The sequence below is a fragment of the Trichoplax adhaerens genome, genomic scaffold, assembly GCF_000150275.1.
Source record: "Trichoplax adhaerens TRIADscaffold_3 genomic scaffold, whole genome shotgun sequence".
NCBI lineage: Eukaryota > Metazoa > Placozoa > Uniplacotomia > Trichoplacea > Trichoplacidae > Trichoplax > Trichoplax adhaerens.
In genome coordinates this window covers 9,384,001-9,405,392 of record NW_002060945.1, presented here as the reverse complement: position 1 = coordinate 9,405,392, position 21,392 = coordinate 9,384,001, and the positions used below count along the sequence as shown (strand labels likewise).

The following is a 21,392-nucleotide window of genomic DNA, read 5'->3' as shown; positions in this document are numbered from 1 at the left end:
ATTATAGCTTAGTAGATTCCTCAGAAAGTTTGATAAGACAAAATGCGTGTGACGATAAGAGTGAAAGGTTTACGTCTAATTTGGATGGAGCAAAATTTGGAAAGGATGGCAACGCTGGTGGTATTCCGGAGTTAACATCTAAACTAACTGACAATAAAATTAAAGATGAAATTTGTGAGAGCTATACAATTGAATTAACAGCTAATGCCTGCTTCAATGAAAGTCTACACGAGATTCGTGATAGCTTCAGTAATAAGGATGAATCCTATCAATTGGATTGTAGTTCAGTTGGAAGCATTGTGTCCGAAGAAATTCAGGAAGTGATTGCTGATAATTTAAAGTCCTATTCAAACACCAGTTTTGCAAGTATGGAAGCGCGTGACACCCATAAACTTCGGCCGAGACGCCGTTTTTCAGAAACGGAAATCATATATAATCATGATGATAATAATGGTTCCTTGCATCTTGAAAAACTTACGTTTTATAGCATGGATAACATTTCAATAAAGTACCAAAATCAAATTGAAGGTTTCGACAAATCTGAAATTTATGCTAAACGGTTGTATTATAGTGCAAACAATGTAGCTTTGGATGAACTTCATCAGTCTATGAATAAAATCGACCATCAATCAGATGAAAGCCAAATCACGTTTTATAGCATGGAAAGTTTATCGATTGAAGATCAAAAGAGTCCTGGAATATTGAATTTATCCTTGTCGGATCCGTCAGTCGCGAATTATCAATCAGGAAATCAGTCTCAATCTACTTTTCCGGCATTACTCAATGAAATGGATTGTAACCACCATTCATCTAACTGTAATGATAATATTCCCCTGATTGAAACTGTCCTGCACGTAAATCTATCAAATAGTCTAGAATCGACAGCTAGCTCAATATGTGAAGAGGACACTGGACGTGAATATACTCCTTTGCAAGAAGATAACATTGATCGAGATTGCCTATATAGAAGCATTCCACTGAACCAAGAGTCAACCGGTATTGCTCTCCATGACGATTCAGAAGAGCTTTCGTCTCGCAAGAATGTTGTGAGCCATAATGAAATAACCCCAACTTACGTAGGATCAGAATTTACTCTCTCAGATAGAGAGGATCCGAATGCACACTCTTCTCGTTATGATATAGAGGAACAAGAGAAAGTTGCTTCAATTTGTAAGGAATCCGAATACCTTAACGCAAATACACACGCTACCAGTTCTGTAGATTCAGCATATGCTAAAAACGTTCAAGATGAGGCCCATATACGTCTTTCTCACTATGAAGATACAGATAGCTGTGATGAGCGTTCATCTGTTTACTTAGAATCTAATTTTAACCTTCTATCTGACAGTGATCCGGACGGAGACAATACGAGCGGTGAAAGTGAATCTTTTCGTATAAAATTAAAGCATTTAAATCATCGGATCAGATCGTTATCAAAAAGCTCGCATAAAACGAGCATACCTAAAAATCCAGTTAAGATTGTCTTGTTTGGTCATTCAAATGTCGGTAAGACTGCAATAGCATGTCAGTATTGTAAAAAACGTTATCCACCTGACAGAAGCTCATATAGATCCAGTCAATTTAAAAAGATACTAAAATTTGGTCAGTACTCGATCAAATTAAAGATAATTGTTAGTAAATTAGCAGCAAACTCAGCACTATCTAGCTACCAATCGATTTTACAGGATATTGATGGTGTAATGTTAGTATTTTCCGTTGACGACTGGCAATCATTTGACGATATTGGTAATTACTATCAAAGTTTAAGCCAAGTGACTGGAACCGATTTTCCTTGTATTATTGTTGGTAATAAGAATGATGCAAAAAGCTACAAACGGCAAATTACCTTTCAAGAAGGTGAATTATTGGCGAGTTCATTTCAACATCGATATATTGAAACATCGGCAACAACGTACTCTAAAACTGAACTTGCATTTGTTCAATTAATTCAGACTATCGCTTATATGAAAACGGCTGAGTCGTTAGAAGATCAACAATGCGTAATAACCTAATCAGAAAATTAACAATTTTGTATCGGCAAGTACATTTAGATTTTAATTTAACAGTAAAGCTACCACCGACATCTTCAGCCTATCATTTTTAATTGGACTTCCTTGTATTATAGTTAAGCTGGTATTACATCATTAGACTTCGTTAGAGGTTAGTAAAAGTAGTCTTCCATAGTTACGCTTTTCAAAAGAAAGCATGGAAAATTCATTGCTAAATGTCGTATATCTTAATATGTTCAGCATCCTGGTAAGAGAAAAAGGTTTTGAAACCCAGAATGGTAGCTTAAAATTTGTAAATGGTGTTTTATCTGCTTACAAATCGCTGACTAATTTATAAGATGGATTAGTAAGTTCTTCTGTACTCTGATTTGAGGAGCCGATCGTTTACCTGACAGCGACACAGTATATCTTTGTGTCTTTGATATCTGTCCTACTAAACAACGTAAAGATTTTACTAAAATTGTACGCTGTACAGAAGAGAAATAGCTTTGTAAAAATGAGAATGAAACGGTTTACGTATAGCAAATATCTAGTGGGTAAATGTCATGATTGCTGTATCATTGCGTTATTATTATTAACCTTCCACAACATTTATTGTCTATCAGCTATAATAGACGTAATTGCACCAGTACTTATTAGTAATTACGGTTTTAAAACTTTCTACATTAAATTTTCCTAGAAAAGGAATGCGGAAATTCCATTAATGTTATTATTATTTAATAAAGATTGCGTACAATGTAAAAAAAACATATAAATCTAGCCTAGCAGATAGGAATAGAATTGTTATATGTTTAATCCAAAATAAACTTATTCTTCTGTTTTGCATTAATAAACTAATGAATATAATTGTGATGACTGTAGAAGAATTTAGTATGCATTCGATCTTTACGAATTGGAAAACGATATAGTAATATCTGCCTCGTTATTTATAATTAGTTCGAATTATGAGGTTTGAATTTACTGTTTTTTGACAAGTTTACAAGTTGACGATTTGCCAGATTTAGCTTTTATTTTATTCATAGGTGGGATGCCGTAAGTCCTAAGAAAAGGATGATCGCTTGAAGTAATAGGTTGATTTAATTGCTCCTTTGAAATTTGACCAGCACCACTTGGATCGCATCGTATATACCCTTCAGCTAAAGAGCTAAATCCTAGGAATATTAGGATGTATTTTAGTAATATAGTAGAGAATTGTTTTGGCCACTGAAATTAATCTAATATTAGTTCTATTACCTGTTAAACCTCCCATAGCAATATACGGAACGTCGTCTTTACTAACAGGGTGGCCACGATTTTCTCTTTCCTCTTTGGTTTCAATAATTGTCTGATGTTTATTAGCGAGTTCACCACACAAGCATGTATAGGAAGTTTTAAATCCTAAATTAATCAACAATTGAAATTTATCTCTGAGCTGATTCTCGACAAGTTATTCGTTTATTGTAACTAGTACTAAATTGAAAGGTACCAAATACTGTAAAGCTAATATCCTACAGAAAATCAGGCTATAAATGGGAATAGTATATTAATACCGACAATAGTTAGTGGTCTGAAATGTAGTATTGAAAGTAGTATCTGATCTTCAAAGATGTGTACTAACGTAAACTTACTTGTCGTTTTCTTTTTGCAGCATGTAATGATTAATTATAATATTTATAAATATCATTTATCCGCTTTAAGTCATCATAAAGAGGAGGCTAATTAATTAAAGTATATTTCTAAATTTGGTCATCCGGCATAACTTGTTCCGTGATATTATTTACCTTGACATTGTTTGCTACCACAGTTGCTCCTGGCACACTTGTACGGAGATTTAGGTGAATGTTCATTCGATGGATGCTTGCAAGCGCTACACTTTATGTGCTGTGAGCCCATTGCGGGAATGTAATGATATGATTTACACAAACATCCTTTTGCTCGGCATGGCATCGCAATTGGTCGTTCAGATGGAATAACTTCAAAATCGGTCTTATGTTGTTTATATCTAGAATAGATTGGATAGTCGTCAGTTCAAAACTAATTCAGGATCTGCTGTAATATTTATTGACAATCCTTATGTCTAAATTGAAGGAGGAAAGGATACAGCATAACACGATGATAAAAGTAATAGATTGCAACCAATGTTAGCAACGATGAGTGTTGTTCTGACCTATGTGTACAAAAACATGGTGTTTCTGGACCAATCAATTTACAATCGATGCCAGTAGGGGAAGTCCAACTCACGTATAACCGATTTTTAGCACGTATAGGTAGAACTCTTTTTTTATATTTCTCGTACTCCTGAGGTGTAAACAACTTGCCACCATCGTCATCACCTACAATTCTATGGAAGTGGAATGGACACAAGAAACGATACATAAATGTATTAACTTCTGAAACTCGTTTCTAATGGAACGGTTCATCTATTCGTATATACAGCTTAAGTCTATATTGTTATTTCGCTTAATGCCTTTCTCTTATAACGACAGTTCATTAACAATTTGCAATGACTAAAATATATCGAAATTGTAAATTTTACTTTGTTTCTTATACTTGTTATAATGACTTGCTTAGAGCTTCCATTGGCTTAGAAAGGATACAAACGCTCTAAGTAATTGCTTCATGCTGACTTATCCTAGTAACTACTGTATATAGCTTTTTAAACGATAAACTGAAATTTTATGTTTATGTAATTTTAAAAGGATTTGTACTTGGATTTAGAATTGATGATGATAGGTCAAAGAGTTAGATATCGTTAAAAAATAGACTAGCTGCTATTAATAGTTATAGCTATTTTATGGCATAAAACATTAAAATTTAGAAATCAGGCTACTTTAACAGATATTCTCATTACAAACGGTTAGTTTAAATTTGTTTAAAATGAACTTAGTTACCATTGAACGCACCTTGTGTATTCAAAGTAGTCATCGATGGCTGCCTTTGGTCCGTAAGCCATGGTTTATAAACTTATTGCAACGATTACTGTCTATTCTTCACCTTATTTTAGATTTTGGTAGAATTTATAAATTAATTCATATTACTGGGCGTTTGCTTATATGTTATGTTGCTTGGAGATGAAATATTATAAATAATCGATTACAAATGTTTTAATTTATTGGACTTTTCGTTTCTTGTGACTGACTGAATGACAGGCTGATGATATTAGTAGAATGTGCTAATAGAAAATTTCTCGTAATTATGAATGCTAAATCTTAAGTTAGCAACCCTTAAAGACTATTCGATGACACAATGTAATACATACATTTAATAGAAATATAGCAATTACTACAGGTCTGCGGCTAGATGAAGAATTTCGTTATGTACCGAACACTTCTACGAATAAACATAAACATACAGTACAATAGAGGTAATTAAGTAAGTAACTAACAATAAATGCCCAGTTGTACTAATTGGAAAATTGTTAACTACTCATACATCATCGTACAATACAATAAATTGACTGGATTCGACTAGAACACTGTTTGCCACTGGACGAAAACATACTAATAAGGGCGCGTACGTACTATGCATACTGTATTATTATACGTACTAGTAGATCCTTAACCCGTCATATTTCGCTTACTATACTTGTGCTTTTTACTTTACTGTATAGTGCAATGTGCAGTAGCTCTATATTAGTTGTAAATTTGTGATTTACACTATTGTAATTATAGGTTAGTACTATAGTAGTTTAACATATCGAAACCCCACCAGCTCGTTGATAACTATGCTACCAACACATTAATTATAGATTCTAATCCCAATATACGACATGTTTGTTATAGATTGTGACCCGACGATCGAATTTTGTTTGTCATAGTACTGATTGATGTAAGGTATATCGACAACTCAATTATGAGTGACATGAATGTAGTCCATCTTATCTTTCATTATAAAATCGATAAAGTAAATTAAGCTAAATATAAAATTTAATTTGAAATAAATACCTATATAACATATACGATAATAAAATAATTTAATATACTGTAACATATATAATTAGGATTACAGTACATTAAAAGTCGAAATACAGGCACGTTGCCTGAATTTAAAATAAAATAATAAATCCAATCATCATAAGGTAACATGATGTTGATTCATGTAATAAATGATAGGAATGAAAAAGATAATTAAAGTTGATGTATGATTATATCATAGTATACAACTGCATTTTTACAATATATACTTATCGCATACAAGTATCCCATTTGGGAATATCTTATTGCAACAAATGCGATAGACTGTTGCTGTTATTAAGATCATAATAACGAACTATAAATCAATGTCAAATTTACAGCTAATATAAAATTGAATAAAAATTAACTCAATTATATTACATATATATATATAAATTAATTAGTCACTAAGAGAAAATATGTCATACACTATATGTATTCGAAGTTACTTGACTGAATCATCTAATTGGGTATAGAAGTTATTTTAATTACGTGATATCGATTATTCTCAGTCTATTGAGTACAATTGAGTACAAAATTTTTACAAGTGTTAGTAGAATTAATCAATATCTTTTATATCTTTCTCCCGCATTAATAACGTTTGCATCTGACTTTTACTTTTACATATTTATATTACAGTTATTAAATACAGAATAATACTATTAATATAACCAATTAAATTGGAGGTAAGATTAGTCTCTTTTGTCCTGCTGCACCGTTGTCTTGATTAGTATTATTACTAGCAGTCATACTTGTTTGATTGACCTTCATAACCGTAGCAATGGCTAAGCCTTTATGAACTCGATTATTAGATCGCGTTAATTCACCACTAGTAGTAGTATTTATTATTGCCTTTGATCCTTCATCACTGCGGCTTACTCTATTTCCATGTACTGAAGGTAAACCAGGTGCCGTTAACGATGTTAATGATGTTGTCTAGAAGAATAAAAAGACGCAGATTATTATGAAACTGACCAGTCTATAAATAGTAAAGAAACGAAAGAATGTGTAGTTTAGAATCTGCTTACAGCCCTATATTTACAACTGAGATACCTTTCTAAGCTTTCTTGTTAATGAAGATTTGCGATTGTTTTTTTGGCGATCTTCTGCACTAAAACTTCTACTATTATTTGATGATAAGGTGTTTTGGTTATGTTCAATCGATGTTGCTACCCCTTGTGCTACAACGGCCATATTACCGGCTCGTTGTAAAGGCTTAGAGGAGCCATATTTCTCCTTATGTTTTGGATATAACGGCGGCCGAGACATTTTTTTATCATGTCTAACTTGAATGAGATCATTATCACGATGTGGCCTGTACAATTTTATATAACTTTCGGTTAGCGTTCAATTTTAAATCATATGAGCTACCATATCGACACTAATTGCTTACCCGGTATCTGATATTTGTAAACCCGCTCCACTTAAGGTAAAATCTAAATCGGTATCTGGCCTTACACTGTGATCTCTATTTCGATGGCGATGAACAACGCTGCGCTGATGAAATGCATGTTCATGAGATAGATTTTCAGCTCGGTGCCTTTGTAGTTGATTAGAATCCGTCCCAGATTGATTAATTTGAACGGCGGTTACTGCTAAAGATGGAGCTTCTATTGGATCTAGTTATTAAAATGATCATACATCTGTTATCTATGCAATTATAATAATTAATCATTAATAGTTGCCTAGCAGACCTTGACGATGATGTCTTTGGCCACGATTATGATGATGTCCTGCTTTACGTCGATTGTTACGGTTACATCTACCAATACTAGTAGCTCCATCGAGGACAGGGTTTATAATTTCGCCATCTATAGGACATGATGATCTTTCATGCATTAACCAATGGTCTATACACTGAACATGAAACTGTATTGATGAAAAGAAGATATTGATTACCTACGGGAATTATACTTAAATATGGCAATATGTGTATGCCAGAAACAATTAACAAGAAGAGTAAAATTTTACCTTATGTCTACATGGAAGTTTTCGTACGTATTGACGAATTTGAAATGGCAGCATACAAATTCTACATTTAATATCTTGATTTAAGAGTGGGTTGTCAGAATTTATAATTTCAATCGGAAAGCGTCTGATAACTTCTTCAGGTAGTGTATCAACTTGATTTTGATCGATAGCACTAAAGTTTTGGGGTTGTACGATATTCAAAGTTAAGAAAGTCGTTAATTATAAAAATTTGATAATGTCAGAATGTGTCGTTGGTACTAATTAATTATGTAATCCATTTCATTTAATGTAAGATTATTTTTTAATAAATTAAGGCTGTCAATTTTATTATCGTTACCTATCTAACTGTAGCAATAATTCATAATCTTCATTCTCAATTTCACGGTTAACTAAGTCAGCAATAACTGCATCCGGTAATGTTTGTCCAGTTATTCGTGGAGCTTGTTTCCAGCGTTGCGAACTTTTCTGGATAAGCATAAATTTAGCAACAAGTTATTTATCAGCTGGTCTCCCCTTTTAGCATACTAGATATGACAATACTATATTTGTGTAGGTATTAACATCAAGCAGTATTATAACGGTGATCAATTAATTTACCTCTCTATAGTTAAAGGAATGCTGACTGTGAATTTGTTGCGCATAGCATGCATGACATAGATTGTAGTCGTAGCAGATTGCACATCTATAAGTTAAAGTGTGATAATTAGCATCATTTAAGTTCTTATAGACTTATCAGTCACGTATTGAAAACCACTTTTAATGCAATTTCTAGATTATAATCAATTAGAAATTTACCTATAACAGTTTCCTGCAATTGGACATTGACGACAATTATTGCATGTAACACCTAGATGGAAATTTCCTCTTTGAGCTCTGGTTTTAAGTTTCGATGATTGACGCATTTCTTCCTTAATGGCCTAGAAGGGATGACAGCATATCAATTAGGCTAGTTAACAGTATATTGATATGACATTGCAGAACGTATAGCAACCATAAAGCAAATTTTTGAATACTGTGAACAATTTTTAAATTATATGTAATTTTGATATACTGTAATATGAAATTTATTATTTTTGTAACTGAGCTGACCGTACTTTACGAGTCTTTAAAGCACACAATAAACAATAACAATAAAATGATACAAGTTATATTTATGTTTGTATGTGAAACTGAAAAATTGAATAGCACCAGTAAGTACCTGTAAAGAACCAAAATCTTCTCTACAAAGTGGACATTTGATTGTTGCTTCACCAACTGTTTTTTGATGTTCTGCCCATATCTTAATACATTTAATATGGGTATTATTACCACAACCGTATCTATTTATCAAGATGTACCCAAATGAGAATAATTTATCAATGAGCAGTACAGGTATCCGTGGTTACGTTGAAAGTTATTATACAAATATAGATAGAGCATCCATACTTGCAATATGTTACAGGTTCAGATGTATCGAGTAGCTCTTCTTGACAAATTGGGCAGACATCTTCTTTGGTTATTTCACGTTGCTGTATAGTTTTTCTTTTATCATCGGTATCATTTACTAGTTTTTTGTCTTTATTACTACTACTGGTATTGGTATAGACATGAGTTCCTCTTAAAATTTCATTAATTTCTCTTTCTACCAAGGACAACTGAAATGCAACTATAACAGCACACATACATAAGTAATCGCTGAATGCTCGCTAGATAATGAATTATTATTAAAATAGAAAGGCTATAGGTATTCATCCATTGTCAATAGTAGTATACGTAAGTAGTGAATGATTTGTAACTTACTAGGATTTTCTTTAGGAATACGAAATTTTCGTATCAGCAACCTGTGAATATATAAAGAATAAAACGCTTAAAAGAAGCTAAATACTCGACTTGTAAAACGTCTATACATGTAAGACATTGCTCATTGGATGTTACTATAATATGGTTTAAGCAGATCTATTTTGTTTATTATTAAACACAATATAGTGTATATAGGGAAAGGACATTAGCATCGCATAAGAAGTTATGATGCAATATCCTACTGGTTTGTGATCAATTCCGGACTGTAATATTATTTGTATATAAGTATACATCTGATTGAGGTAATGAAATAACTGAGTATTTCAAAATCGTAATATATTACACTGTACTTTCTGTATACGAATTTTACCTGACGCTTAACACTAACCAATGACTAATGTACTGTGTAATAATATTAATATAACTTTTCTTTTTATCTTGCAGTCTAATTTATATTAATATTCTATGGTATCAGTGCGTGAAATCTTCTTTCGTATAGATCACTGTGCTGCAAGAGTTTTTTTTCTATCCAAATGAAGTTGATGTAGACTAACAAGTTTATCTAATAAGCAATCTATCTGGAGGTATAAGTATATAATTTTTATGGGTATCATTTACAATGATCGATTAAGAAGAGGGAAAAATGCAGTCAGTAAGAACCATTATCATCAGTAGCACAAACCATAATATATGGATACAGAGTTCTTTCTCTTTTTCAAATGTCCTACAAGTGCATGAATGTTCTTCCCCTAGTGATACCTATAAGTAAGCGATCAATATCTCTCGTTATTAAACTATTCTTTGGTTGGTACTTCGTAATGATCATTGCTATTAATATACAATATTAACACTTATTACAAGTCGAGCCTATGCCAGTGATACTTTACACCCAGTACTTGTTTGGAAAGTAGATTATTTGAGTTCGCTGGCGTATTGTACTGTCATAATTTACTGTTGGGTAGTTCACAGTATATCATATTACCAACCTGCGTAGCCGTCAATTCTACTGTACTTTTACTGCTTCTATGAATAATTATTGATTATTGCACTTGTGATACTGTGTGTGTTTCTACTTTCTGGACTTGTAAATATACTATTAAAGTGTACAGTATACTATACGTTTACGTATACTTTAGTTTGGAGAAATTTTGTATTTGTATAAATAAGATATTGTTATTTAACAATTGTGCAATACTTGATCTTGAGTGAAATGAAGGGCAATTTATACCTTATATTTTCGATCACTTGCATCCTCTTTAATAACGAAACCTGTTGGTCCAGTTTGATGAACGATATAAATTGTAGCTTGCATCGCTTGATTGATTCGTTGATCGACTACATCGGGGCATAGACGTCGCCATGGTCGACGCCTGGACATGGCTGAGTTGAGTTAATTTCAAAATGGATTAAGGTAGCAAGTTAAAATATTTTGTTTTCAAGGCTAGTAATAACAGATCGATGTCTACGTAGTTTATGACATAAGAGCGAGACTAAAGGGTCGTCATAAGAGTAGCAATTCTATTGAATAGGCAATTGGGCATGGAATGAATTCATTCTCTCTTTCCATTTATTCCATGAATGCAGTCTCTATCAATACTCTAGTTGTCTATCGTGTGGTGAAGAAGAGCAACAGTAGGATATTGCTAGAAGGGATGAGAAATTGATCTCTTAAACCATCTTAGGCTCATGTTCGGCCAAGATGGCCGGTTGTCATGGTTTGTTAATATAGAATGGCTGAGTGTCAATCACTTCTTACTGACGTGCGCGTAGTAGTGTCGATCCAATGGGGTATCAACCAAAGTCGAGTGTGAGTTGAATGTTGGGCTGACCGTAACTTGGGCCGTCACTGCTACTAGCAGTGTCATTGGTACGGTTGTCATCATTTGCAAGTCACGTCATCGTTGGTGTTGTTAGTTCATACTGTGATATGCAATTGCTCCTGCAATATGCTGGAGTATACAGTATACTGCCATGGGGAATGCTGGAGAAAGGCGTGTAGGAGAGCCATTGATCAAATTTGTTTGGTTGCATTGGCAACCAGGGATACAACACAATCATCCTTCATCATCCTTAGCACAGTCAGCTGACTCTCCAATTACAGTACAGTACTCTAAAAGTCGCTGTTAACGTCTACAGTACTGTGTATAATACAGTATACAGTACAGTATAATATACAGTATACGGTTTCAAGGCTACTAACGCTTGGCTTACCATACAGTACTTGGACGGTATTTTTACAGTACAGTACAGCATGACTAATACTGGACTGGACTGTGCACTGATTGTACAGTACCTACCTACAGTATGAAGCACCACTGTGCACTGTACTGTACTGTACTGTACGGTACGATACTAGCACGGGTGATACCATTGTGGTACGTACGTTTATCACACTTGACACGTTTTACCAAATACCGTGTAGTATACAGTACAGTCAGAACGGATGCAGCGCGTGAAGCGAGTACCTCACACCCAATCGGGTGTGTAGCAAGCACTTCAAGTTCTACTGCACTTCATCTCCCCTTTGGACAGCAGTCAAAAGGACTTCGCTGAGTCAGTGAAGTATGACAAATTGACTGGAGTCCACATTGATAAGACGGAGTGAGAAAATTGCAGTCAAGAAATAGGTTAGCAAATCGATCCTAGCTTGGCCTGTTGGAAAGGAAAAGGAGATCTTTGACACGTTATTGCTAGCAGCAATTACAGGAAAAGGAATTGAAAATGTCTTCCAAGCCCGTGAATAAGAAGAAAAGTAAATCTGTCAAAAAAATTAAACCTGTCAAGCAAAAATTAAAATTGTTTCGCTCGGAGAACAAATTACTCTCAGTCTTTATGTGGGGATTAAATTATTCTGTAAGTCGATATTATCTTTGCTTATTGCTGTTTTTTGACATAATGCTATTTGCTCTACTTTCTAGTCCTAGTCTATCAAAGGAATGATACGATAAAAAGTTGAACCAGTAGCATGTTGTACAAGCCATTTAGTATAGTCTAGTAGGTCGTTCACTTTTTTCACCATCGACTGCACGAGCTGCTGGATACGCACTCTCAATCTAGTTAGTCACTTTTCAACAACGCGCAGTGGCCACGGGGCTGCGCCAATTACCATAGAATTACTCCATACAGGTATCGCAATGCCTCGTGCTGCCGTCGTTCGAAAACATTTCGATCTTCTCCTTTTGAGAAACTACTGGAAAATCACTTCTTTTTTCTCCCTCTGACGCTAGATTGAAAAGAACGATTGAACACTGAAACGGCAGAAAAATGTCAATAGAGTCACAAGTCTTTATACAGTCACCATTACTTTACTGTAGGGTTAATGATCCCATTGAATGCCCAACGTACTCTATCTAGACTTAGTACAGATACATATTAATTAATCAATTACCAACAAAGATGCCCATGGCAATGATTCGATATCATATCCTAGCCTTTTTCTCTCTTTCTTGATCCTGTACTTTTGGATCATGTGCTTATTACCGACGATAGCAGTACTGTAGTTGGCAGTGAATATAGTCAATGAAATTACATCCAACTCAATCCTATCCTCTCCTCTTCTTTACAAACATAACATTAAACCTGTTACCGTATAGTAGTCAGTATCTGTCTGTCGATCGATCGCCCCCCCCCCCCCTGATATCAACTACAGTCCAATACATAGAAGCATTATTTATTCCAATAGCTTGATTGCTAAGTTGACATTTTCTGATAGTTTTCTTTTTATCTTTCTCTCTCTTAATATCAACGTGGACACAACGATGTAACCACCTCTGAAAAATCGCCGAATTCTGTATCCCAACATTTAATTTCTAAATCGGTATCCATCAACGTGGTGATGTCATGAAAATCAAAATTAAAAAAAAAAATAAAAAATAACTGTTGACAAATGCCAGATTGAACAATTATCTCATGTTGAAATGCCGGTCATGTTACTACCTGGTGACTTCAAAGCCTATAGTAAAACCAAGGTGGAAAATTATTACTTTAACGAGTAAGTTAAAAAACATTACAAAAACAGACGAAACAAATTATTTTTTTCAAGTTGAAAAAAGATTTCAATTATGATTTCCAAGCACCATATAACAACTGCAATTTTATCTTATTTGTTATGTCAATCGATTTGTTTTGGTATTTGAAAGACCAACGAATGATAGCAATTCTGACTTTCTATAAAATCAATTACGGTATTTGTTTTTCTTAAATATTCTTTATAATGTGTACAGTACGTTTTCTTCCATCCGTGAAAAAATAAAATGATTAGTGATGTAAGTAGTTAGGCTTGGCAATCTAGTGATTACCTACAATTGTTGATCAAAATGTTACAGGACATCTAGCACTGTATTTTGTATCGATCCAATTTCTCCATGCAAATCAACCATAGGTACTCGCGTGATGCTGTTTTGTTCAGTCGGATACGTGCCTATCTTGTCCTATATTCATAGATGCGTAGATATCGAAATTAATATACTGTACACTGTACATTTGTATGAGTATATATGTACAGTACGTTGTCATCAATTCATGATATTACAATAGCTAAATCATGATTATTTTGGATAGACAAACTCACCGACAGGTACTTTATAACAGTATGAGCTCTAATTAAATACTTTTCGACATTGACTATCATCATATCATGTACCTAAACTATTCATATTTGATTTCTTTACGGTTCATCAGGACTAGATTTAGTCCTTGCTCACATTATCAAATCACTACTGTATTTTACGTACACCTGGCGATGGTTATACTGGGATTACAGTACTGTATAGGGTAATAAAATTGATTGAATAGCACGTAAAAACAATCATACTTATTGTGTGCTCTAGTTGCAGACTTCCACACCAAATGTGATACGTTCTGTAGTCTGTAGCTACATTACGTGACAACTTCTTACCATTGGCTACTAAGTCAATCAGTTTGTTACTATCTTAAATTTTATAAATATACGATATTTTTATCTTAAAAAGTCCATATCACTGCTGACAATCTTACTTAATTGGAGGCATTGGGTCTTGTCTCACAACTGCTAAACTAGCAATTTTACTGTCACTAAGAATCAAAAAGCTGAAAAGAAACTGCCGTTCTTAAAAACATGAACTTATGGGTAAATAACGTATTAACTCGATAATGATGTAGTCAGTGTATAATTTTTTTTTGATACCCTGAACATCAAACTGAAATTGCTGTATAGTAAATTACTACAATGCAAATTTACTATAGCGTTAAAAGTAGCACATATGCAGTACTGTACAGTAAAAAAGTACTCGCAATTTCGTTTTGACACAGTATTTGACTATCTACTCGAATACATCGTTTATAAACGGTTTTACAGGAATGATTTTCAAACAAAGAATTGCGGAGGACATCAACAGATTCATAATACAACTCAAACACAGCCGATATTTTGAAATTTTTACGTTTTTATTGAATTTAATAGGTACGCTAATATTACTACAGTATTATTATTATCAGGGTTAGCAATATTGTAAAATATTATATCTACCGTACTGTACGTATGCAAGAATACGGGCAGTATTATTGTATACGTACAGCATATTTATTATTTTTTATTATTAATATATATTTTTTCAACGGTGAATTCATCTACTTTACAGTCCCATGCTGGGCGAAATAACATTGCGCTAATTTTCCTCTGTATCCCAACTCTGGTGTAGACCGCAGTGATTTACTGTATTAGTTGACAAGTCAATTAAAATCAAAAGATTGTCGCTGTTGTCACCAAGTAAATCCTACAGGATCATGCATCTATTTAACTAACAGTAAACTGATATCATCGTATGCAAGTTTATACGTATAAAGTTGAAAAATGTTACAAAGATACTCTGCAAGTTATACAGTATTTAATAACCTTTTAATGATGCATAAACACGGGTAATAGGCTGTTCACTGTACAGTGTACCCTGCTGCACCTGCTATGTTACAATATTGCTTCAACGGCAAATGATGATTCTCTCATATTCACTGATGTTACAAAGTAGAAGAATGGTATTGTTAAAATGTTTTTACAGTTGTACATAATTATCTATATAATTAAAAATATATAGTCGATAGAAACGATACTGGTAATTTTACTGGATCAGTCGAAGCTGTTGATTTACTACGATATATTTTCACTATTGTATTTATAATGTTGTTGATCAATGTAACGGTGAAATGTATTGCAGTATTGCAAAAATAACTTCTAAAACAACAATAGTATGTACTGTACAATACTGTACGGTGTGTCGTCAATGATGCTCAACTATTGCGATATTTTAAGTGAACAATTTATGACTAAAAAATTTGTATTCTGCAATACGTTTAGGCATACGTAACACTTGATGAATTTTAAATATCCTTTATTGATTTTAACGACGGATTTCGTAATAGTAGAACCATATTACGATTGTGAGCAAGATGCTAATAGTATCTTAATAAATATAATATAATGCTGTAGTACGATACACCGCAGCCTTGCTGCACAATGGTATACTGTACTCAGTACATTAGAACTCCTAGCAGCTGATCTACAGTGTATACGCAACCTTTATTTACGTATAAATGACCAAATTCTCCGTAGAAAATAAATTGCTAAGCAGTCGTAATTAATTATAATTAATAATGATTCATATTCAGTTATTAATTAATATTTGCAACAAAAAAATACGGGTGATAGTTTTCTAGATGACTTACTGTAATGTAAGAATATGTTAACATAACCAAGAGATAAACTTCTCTTTTGGTATTTTTTATAAGTATAAATGAGGAATGATCGATCCCAACTGATAATATATAATTAATGAGCTAATTCTGTGCGTAATATTAGCACGTAAATTTCCGAAATGCAAACAGCATCAACCCGGTATACGGTAACATTAATTTTTATGATTACATTTTGGATTAGTTTTATAATTAAAATAATAGGAAATTATTGCTTGCAATGTAGCAATAAAATTAGTTTTTTAATGATATATATTTTAGATATTAGAGTAACATAAATATCCCAGAAGTTCTTGTACATATATATGTTCGTATCTTTAGAATTAGGAAAAATGATTGTATTTTCATATTGCTTTCTCCAGTATAGCATTAATCTTATAAGCTAATTAATAGATATAGACAATTTTAGTAGTAATTTATTATTTACCGTTTTGAATAGGGAATAGAAAATACAGTTTAACTTGCTTTCACCTGCTCTTGAAATAACAATTAAGCTTCTGCTAGTGAAAATGTAAAAAATGAAATATTCGACTCTCCTCTATGAGATATATTATACAGTAATTTATGCGACATAAAATGATATCTTGTACCTTAAGACGTAAAGTCTGACATACAAATAATTTTAAACACATACTACCTTATGTCTATTAGTGTATAGTAGACTACTTTTTTTTTTTATATCTTGTATATGTACGTGTACCTGTGTTAGTCTGTCTTTTGAACATACTGTACTATACAGTTGTTCTCACTGCAGAATTTAGGAAACTGTTACTACTATTCTCACATACGAGTATACAAAATAACACTTATTTCTGTTACATCAGTTCAATTTTGTGATAGCTTGTAAGCGTTATGATCAACTTAGCGTTGTTCATACTGTGACCAAAGTAATTATTTTATAACTTTATTGCAGGGAAACTCTTCCAGGTCATTTTAAATATAAAGAGTATTGTCCTAAAGTATTTAAGAAGTTACGGGAATGCTTCGATATTGACGATGAACAATTTAAAGTAAGTCAAGGCAATTGTAGCTATTTTTTATTCTATTGATTGATTGATTGTGAAGTATTGCTAAAGTGTACTCAATGCTGTACGAGCTAATTAGTATAATTTACAGGTATTACTTCTTATTAAACTGTGACAAAAACTTCTATTTAATAATTTTATTTCTTTTTTTATATTATACAATTATTAGCAATCTATAGCTTTTTCGCCTCTCATGCAATATGGTGACAGTGGAAAATTCTTTGTATCACGCGATAAGCAGTATGTGGTTAAAACTATTGATTCTTATGATGTTGAAACTATGCACCTCATCCTACAAGGTTATCACCAGGTATTTATTTCTCAATAAATTAAATGGAGAATCTATGATTTTACAGTTTAAATGCTAAGCAAGGTATACCATAGTTTCTCAACTCTCTCTAGTAGACATTGTTAATTTGATATATTAGAGATAATATTTTAAATCATTTTTTGTTCTCTTATAGCTCATAGTTATACGACAATAGAAATGATAACGATGTTTTTTGTAATGATTAATAAAAACATACTATATAATTATTTACAAAGGCTATCATTCTTAGTCTGCAAAGAAATGAAAGCGTTTCCATATTTTTTTATAGTATATTATCGAAAATAAAGGTGTTACGCTTCTACCCCAATATCTTGGTATGTATCGGATCACAATCAATCATAAGGAAAATTACTTAATCGTTATGAGAAGCGTTTTTAGCGCAATGTATCCTCCCCACAAGAAATACGACTTGAAAGGTTCCAGTGTAGGAAGAGTAGCTCGAAACGAAGAAAAGGTCTGTAAAAGATGTGTAGTTTACAACATTTGAAGTGTGCCTGTCACAATCTTAGGTCAAAGGCAGTTGCTAAATTTATTGCGCCTATAATAAGTCTAGTTTTGTGTATTTTGTGAGAGTGATATTCGTATTATTGCCCGATGATTAAAATTTGATGCCTTATGGTGAGAACTGTTCAGCCTGTCGGATAATCTCGTGTCGTGGTCTGATTTTATAGTGTTTGACTTATTTTACGGTTTGAAAGATTAACGTTGAAAAGTGGATGCGAGGTTGGATGGCGGGTACTGAGTGTAGATCAATGATCATTTAGATTATGAGATATGAGGGCTATAGTAAAGCATTATTTAAAATCATCCTGAGAAAGTAAATATTTTACAGAATTATAGAATAGGCTAAGACCAGTTAGATATCACTATATTTATGTGCATATATACACACATGTAGGCGAAGGAATTACCGACTTTTAAAGATAACGACTTTACCAAAGATCAAAGTAAATTGTACATTGGCGACGATAGAAATGCTAAGATCATGGAAATACTAACAAGAGACACAGAAGTATGATTCTTGCATTATCTTACACTCGTATAAAAGTTACCATTTTTAAGATAGATATATATGCGTATTTGAGATCAACTATTGGATAAATTCTAACTGCAGTTTTTTTGTAGTTTTTAGTAAAATTTAGAATTATGGATTATAGCTTATTACTTGGTATACACGATATTGAACGTGGCCTCAAGGAAAGAAATCATGAAGATGAGGAAGACTGCTTAGATGAAGCTGATGGTTCTTCCGACGAAAACACGAATGGTGATGATGTAGATGATTCTCCAGCTGCAAGTCCGTCACCTGCGGAAGTGTGCGATAATAACGTTTACGCTATAAGTTGTTCAACAACTTGTAAGTTGGTATTTCATGATATAATTGATTTTTTTTTGCTATGATAGAAATTAACTTGATGGTATTAGCAATCATTTCATTTTATATGGAATGAAACTTATAGCAAACTTGTCTAAAATTTCTGATTAGGTACAAATCAAGAGATTTACTATCTAGCTATTGTGGACGTTTTAACCCAGTACGGAGCTCGTAAAAAGGCAGCTCATATGGCAAAAACTGCAAAGCATGGAGTAAGTTATAGTAGTACTCTTTCGATCCTGTAGTTGATATATCACCTAATTTGCTTATTATAGAGTATGACATGTAGTTAACTTAACTGATAAAATTTGATCATCATTGTTTCTTCTAATTCAAGGCTGGTGCTGAAATTACAACTGTTAACCATAAGCAATACGCCGAAAGATTTATGGCTTTCATCGGTCGAATTCTAGAATAGTAATTCTACAACCTGAGAGATTATTAATAAATAGCTGGACGTAAAAATTGCAGCTTAAAATTAACCATTCTAATTGGTATCTTTCATAGCAGTCATACGGTAACTGTGCATTAATTATTAAATAATTATCTATCTTATTATGAAATTTAGTTCACAACCGTAACATGACTACTCTATTAATAATTGGCTTACTTTAGTTGCAATTCTTAATTGAGGAAAGAAAAATTTAAGATAGCATTTTATGTCTGCGTTTGTAAAATTTAAATGACTCATATATTGTCAACTTAATAATTCCGGCTTGAAAAATGTACCTGCTACGAATGATCAATGATTTCTTGCCGAGTACGTATTACAGTTAAATACGTGCGCGTTTCTGTAGTGTCTGACTGGGTGATTCAGATAATATTATTGATTATATCAGTGATAAATTACTTCTTCTGGTTGTCAAGCTTACTGTACTGAATTATGATTATACTCTAATGAATTGCTTATTCAGGTATCTGCATATTTTATATGTTAATACACAGCGTAAAAACTCTCACCACGAATATATACAATAGTACGCCTAATATAGTCTATGGTGAATGATAAAAATGAAGGTAGTTCAGATTGGACATTATCACAAATTAAGTTAAATATGTTTATTATTTCCAAAACTATTACCCAGAAATGAAAGTTGATTTTGATGATATTACTTATACCTATTATACAGATATATAATTCATTATGTTACGATGCAGTCGATTAACACGGAATTTGATGCTAAATTACAGTAGTATATGGTTTTTACACATTGCGATATGTTTTATATTAATGTATTTGAATATCACAGTGATGACGATAACTTCGTCATTGATCTATTACTATTTCACTTATTATATTAATTTTTGACTGATACCTATTATCCAAATTTATTTCATGCCTTAGTAGTTATTAATTTCACTAATTCATTCGATCCCTAGGCATACTGGGATAACATACCTGTATATTTTTTAAAAATAAACTATCCTAAAAATTCTTTTCACAGAGGTTGACTTTATGTAAAGCATAACATTAAATACGCTAATTGCGATTGCATTTATAGCACACTGTGAAGTATGGTAGGAGAATATATTAAACTGATAGAAGATGTGTTCAGAGCACTGGCATCGATTCTGCTGCATGACCATCATTTCAAATTTAAATGATTAGGATGAGGTAAAATTTCATAAGATCTCTTCAGAATCGCCGGTAAAATAACACAATACATAAAATGATTTTCGATATAACTGTTCATACAGTATGTTCACTATCATTATACAGTTCTTCAATGTCAGAGCAGGCAGGAATCAAACAGGTTTCGTTCGTATACGACACCCAGTCATTTTATTATATAAGGTTATCAAATGATTGTAAAGTAAAAGGAACCGCCATCCTTTTCCTTTCATCATTTAATAGTGTAAATACAGTACAATACTTTCATTAAGTACAGAAAAATTCACTTCGTCAATATTATATATTCAACCAAACAAATAAAAAACGTATAGATCATTTTTTACAACATGATTATCATATAAACGGTTGCTATTACAAATACGGATAGGCTATAAATGATCACCGTACAAAGATATCTACTGTAATGCTCATCGACAAATTTTTATCTAACAGAATGGTAAAAATTTTTGATTGCCGATTAGGATAGGCCAGATTTTAAGCCTTAAATGTCAATTTTATAAATGTCTTCCAGTGATTTGAACCATACACATCAGAAGAATACGTATAGGCTGTACATAAAGAGCTCAACGGTTATCGCTAATTTAATAACTATTCATCATTTTCTTAATTTAGAA

The 21,392-nt window shown here is 32.7% G+C and overlaps 3 protein-coding genes across 3 annotated transcripts; 1 reads left to right on the top strand and 2 right to left on the bottom strand.

Moving 5' to 3' along the window:
• Nucleotides 1-2,966: 2,966 nt before the first annotated feature.
• Nucleotides 2,967-4,941, bottom strand: TRIADDRAFT_55076 (uncharacterized protein; the record flags this gene model as incomplete). Its single annotated transcript, XM_002110700.1, has 5 exons — nucleotides 2,967-3,160; nucleotides 3,243-3,386; nucleotides 3,770-3,990; nucleotides 4,156-4,329; nucleotides 4,892-4,941. The coding sequence occupies 5 exons, from the start codon at nucleotides 4,939-4,941 to the stop codon at nucleotides 2,967-2,969; spliced, it is 783 nt and encodes a 260-aa protein (XP_002110736.1).
• Nucleotides 4,942-6,616: 1,675 nt separating this feature from the next.
• On the bottom strand, nucleotides 6,617-11,069 carry TRIADDRAFT_55075 (uncharacterized protein; the record flags this gene model as incomplete). Its single annotated transcript, XM_002110699.1, has 13 exons — nucleotides 6,617-6,877; nucleotides 6,995-7,256; nucleotides 7,335-7,560; nucleotides 7,636-7,810; nucleotides 7,913-8,084; nucleotides 8,250-8,377; nucleotides 8,510-8,594; nucleotides 8,708-8,829; nucleotides 9,111-9,231; nucleotides 9,338-9,557; nucleotides 9,692-9,732; nucleotides 10,374-10,450; nucleotides 10,920-11,069. 13 exons carry the CDS (start codon nucleotides 11,067-11,069, stop codon nucleotides 6,617-6,619), a joined length of 2,040 nt encoding a protein of 679 aa, XP_002110735.1.
• Nucleotides 11,070-12,412: 1,343 nt separating this feature from the next.
• Nucleotides 12,413-19,563, top strand: TRIADDRAFT_22804 (uncharacterized protein; the record flags this gene model as incomplete). The annotated part of the gene is made up of 9 exons (XM_002111243.1): nucleotides 12,413-12,544; nucleotides 13,585-13,682; nucleotides 17,328-17,424; nucleotides 17,609-17,749; nucleotides 18,039-18,224; nucleotides 18,669-18,782; nucleotides 18,896-19,127; nucleotides 19,257-19,357; nucleotides 19,483-19,563. 9 exons carry the CDS (start codon nucleotides 12,413-12,415, stop codon nucleotides 19,561-19,563), a joined length of 1,182 nt encoding a protein of 393 aa, XP_002111279.1.
• Nucleotides 19,564-21,392: the final 1,829 nt, after the last annotated feature.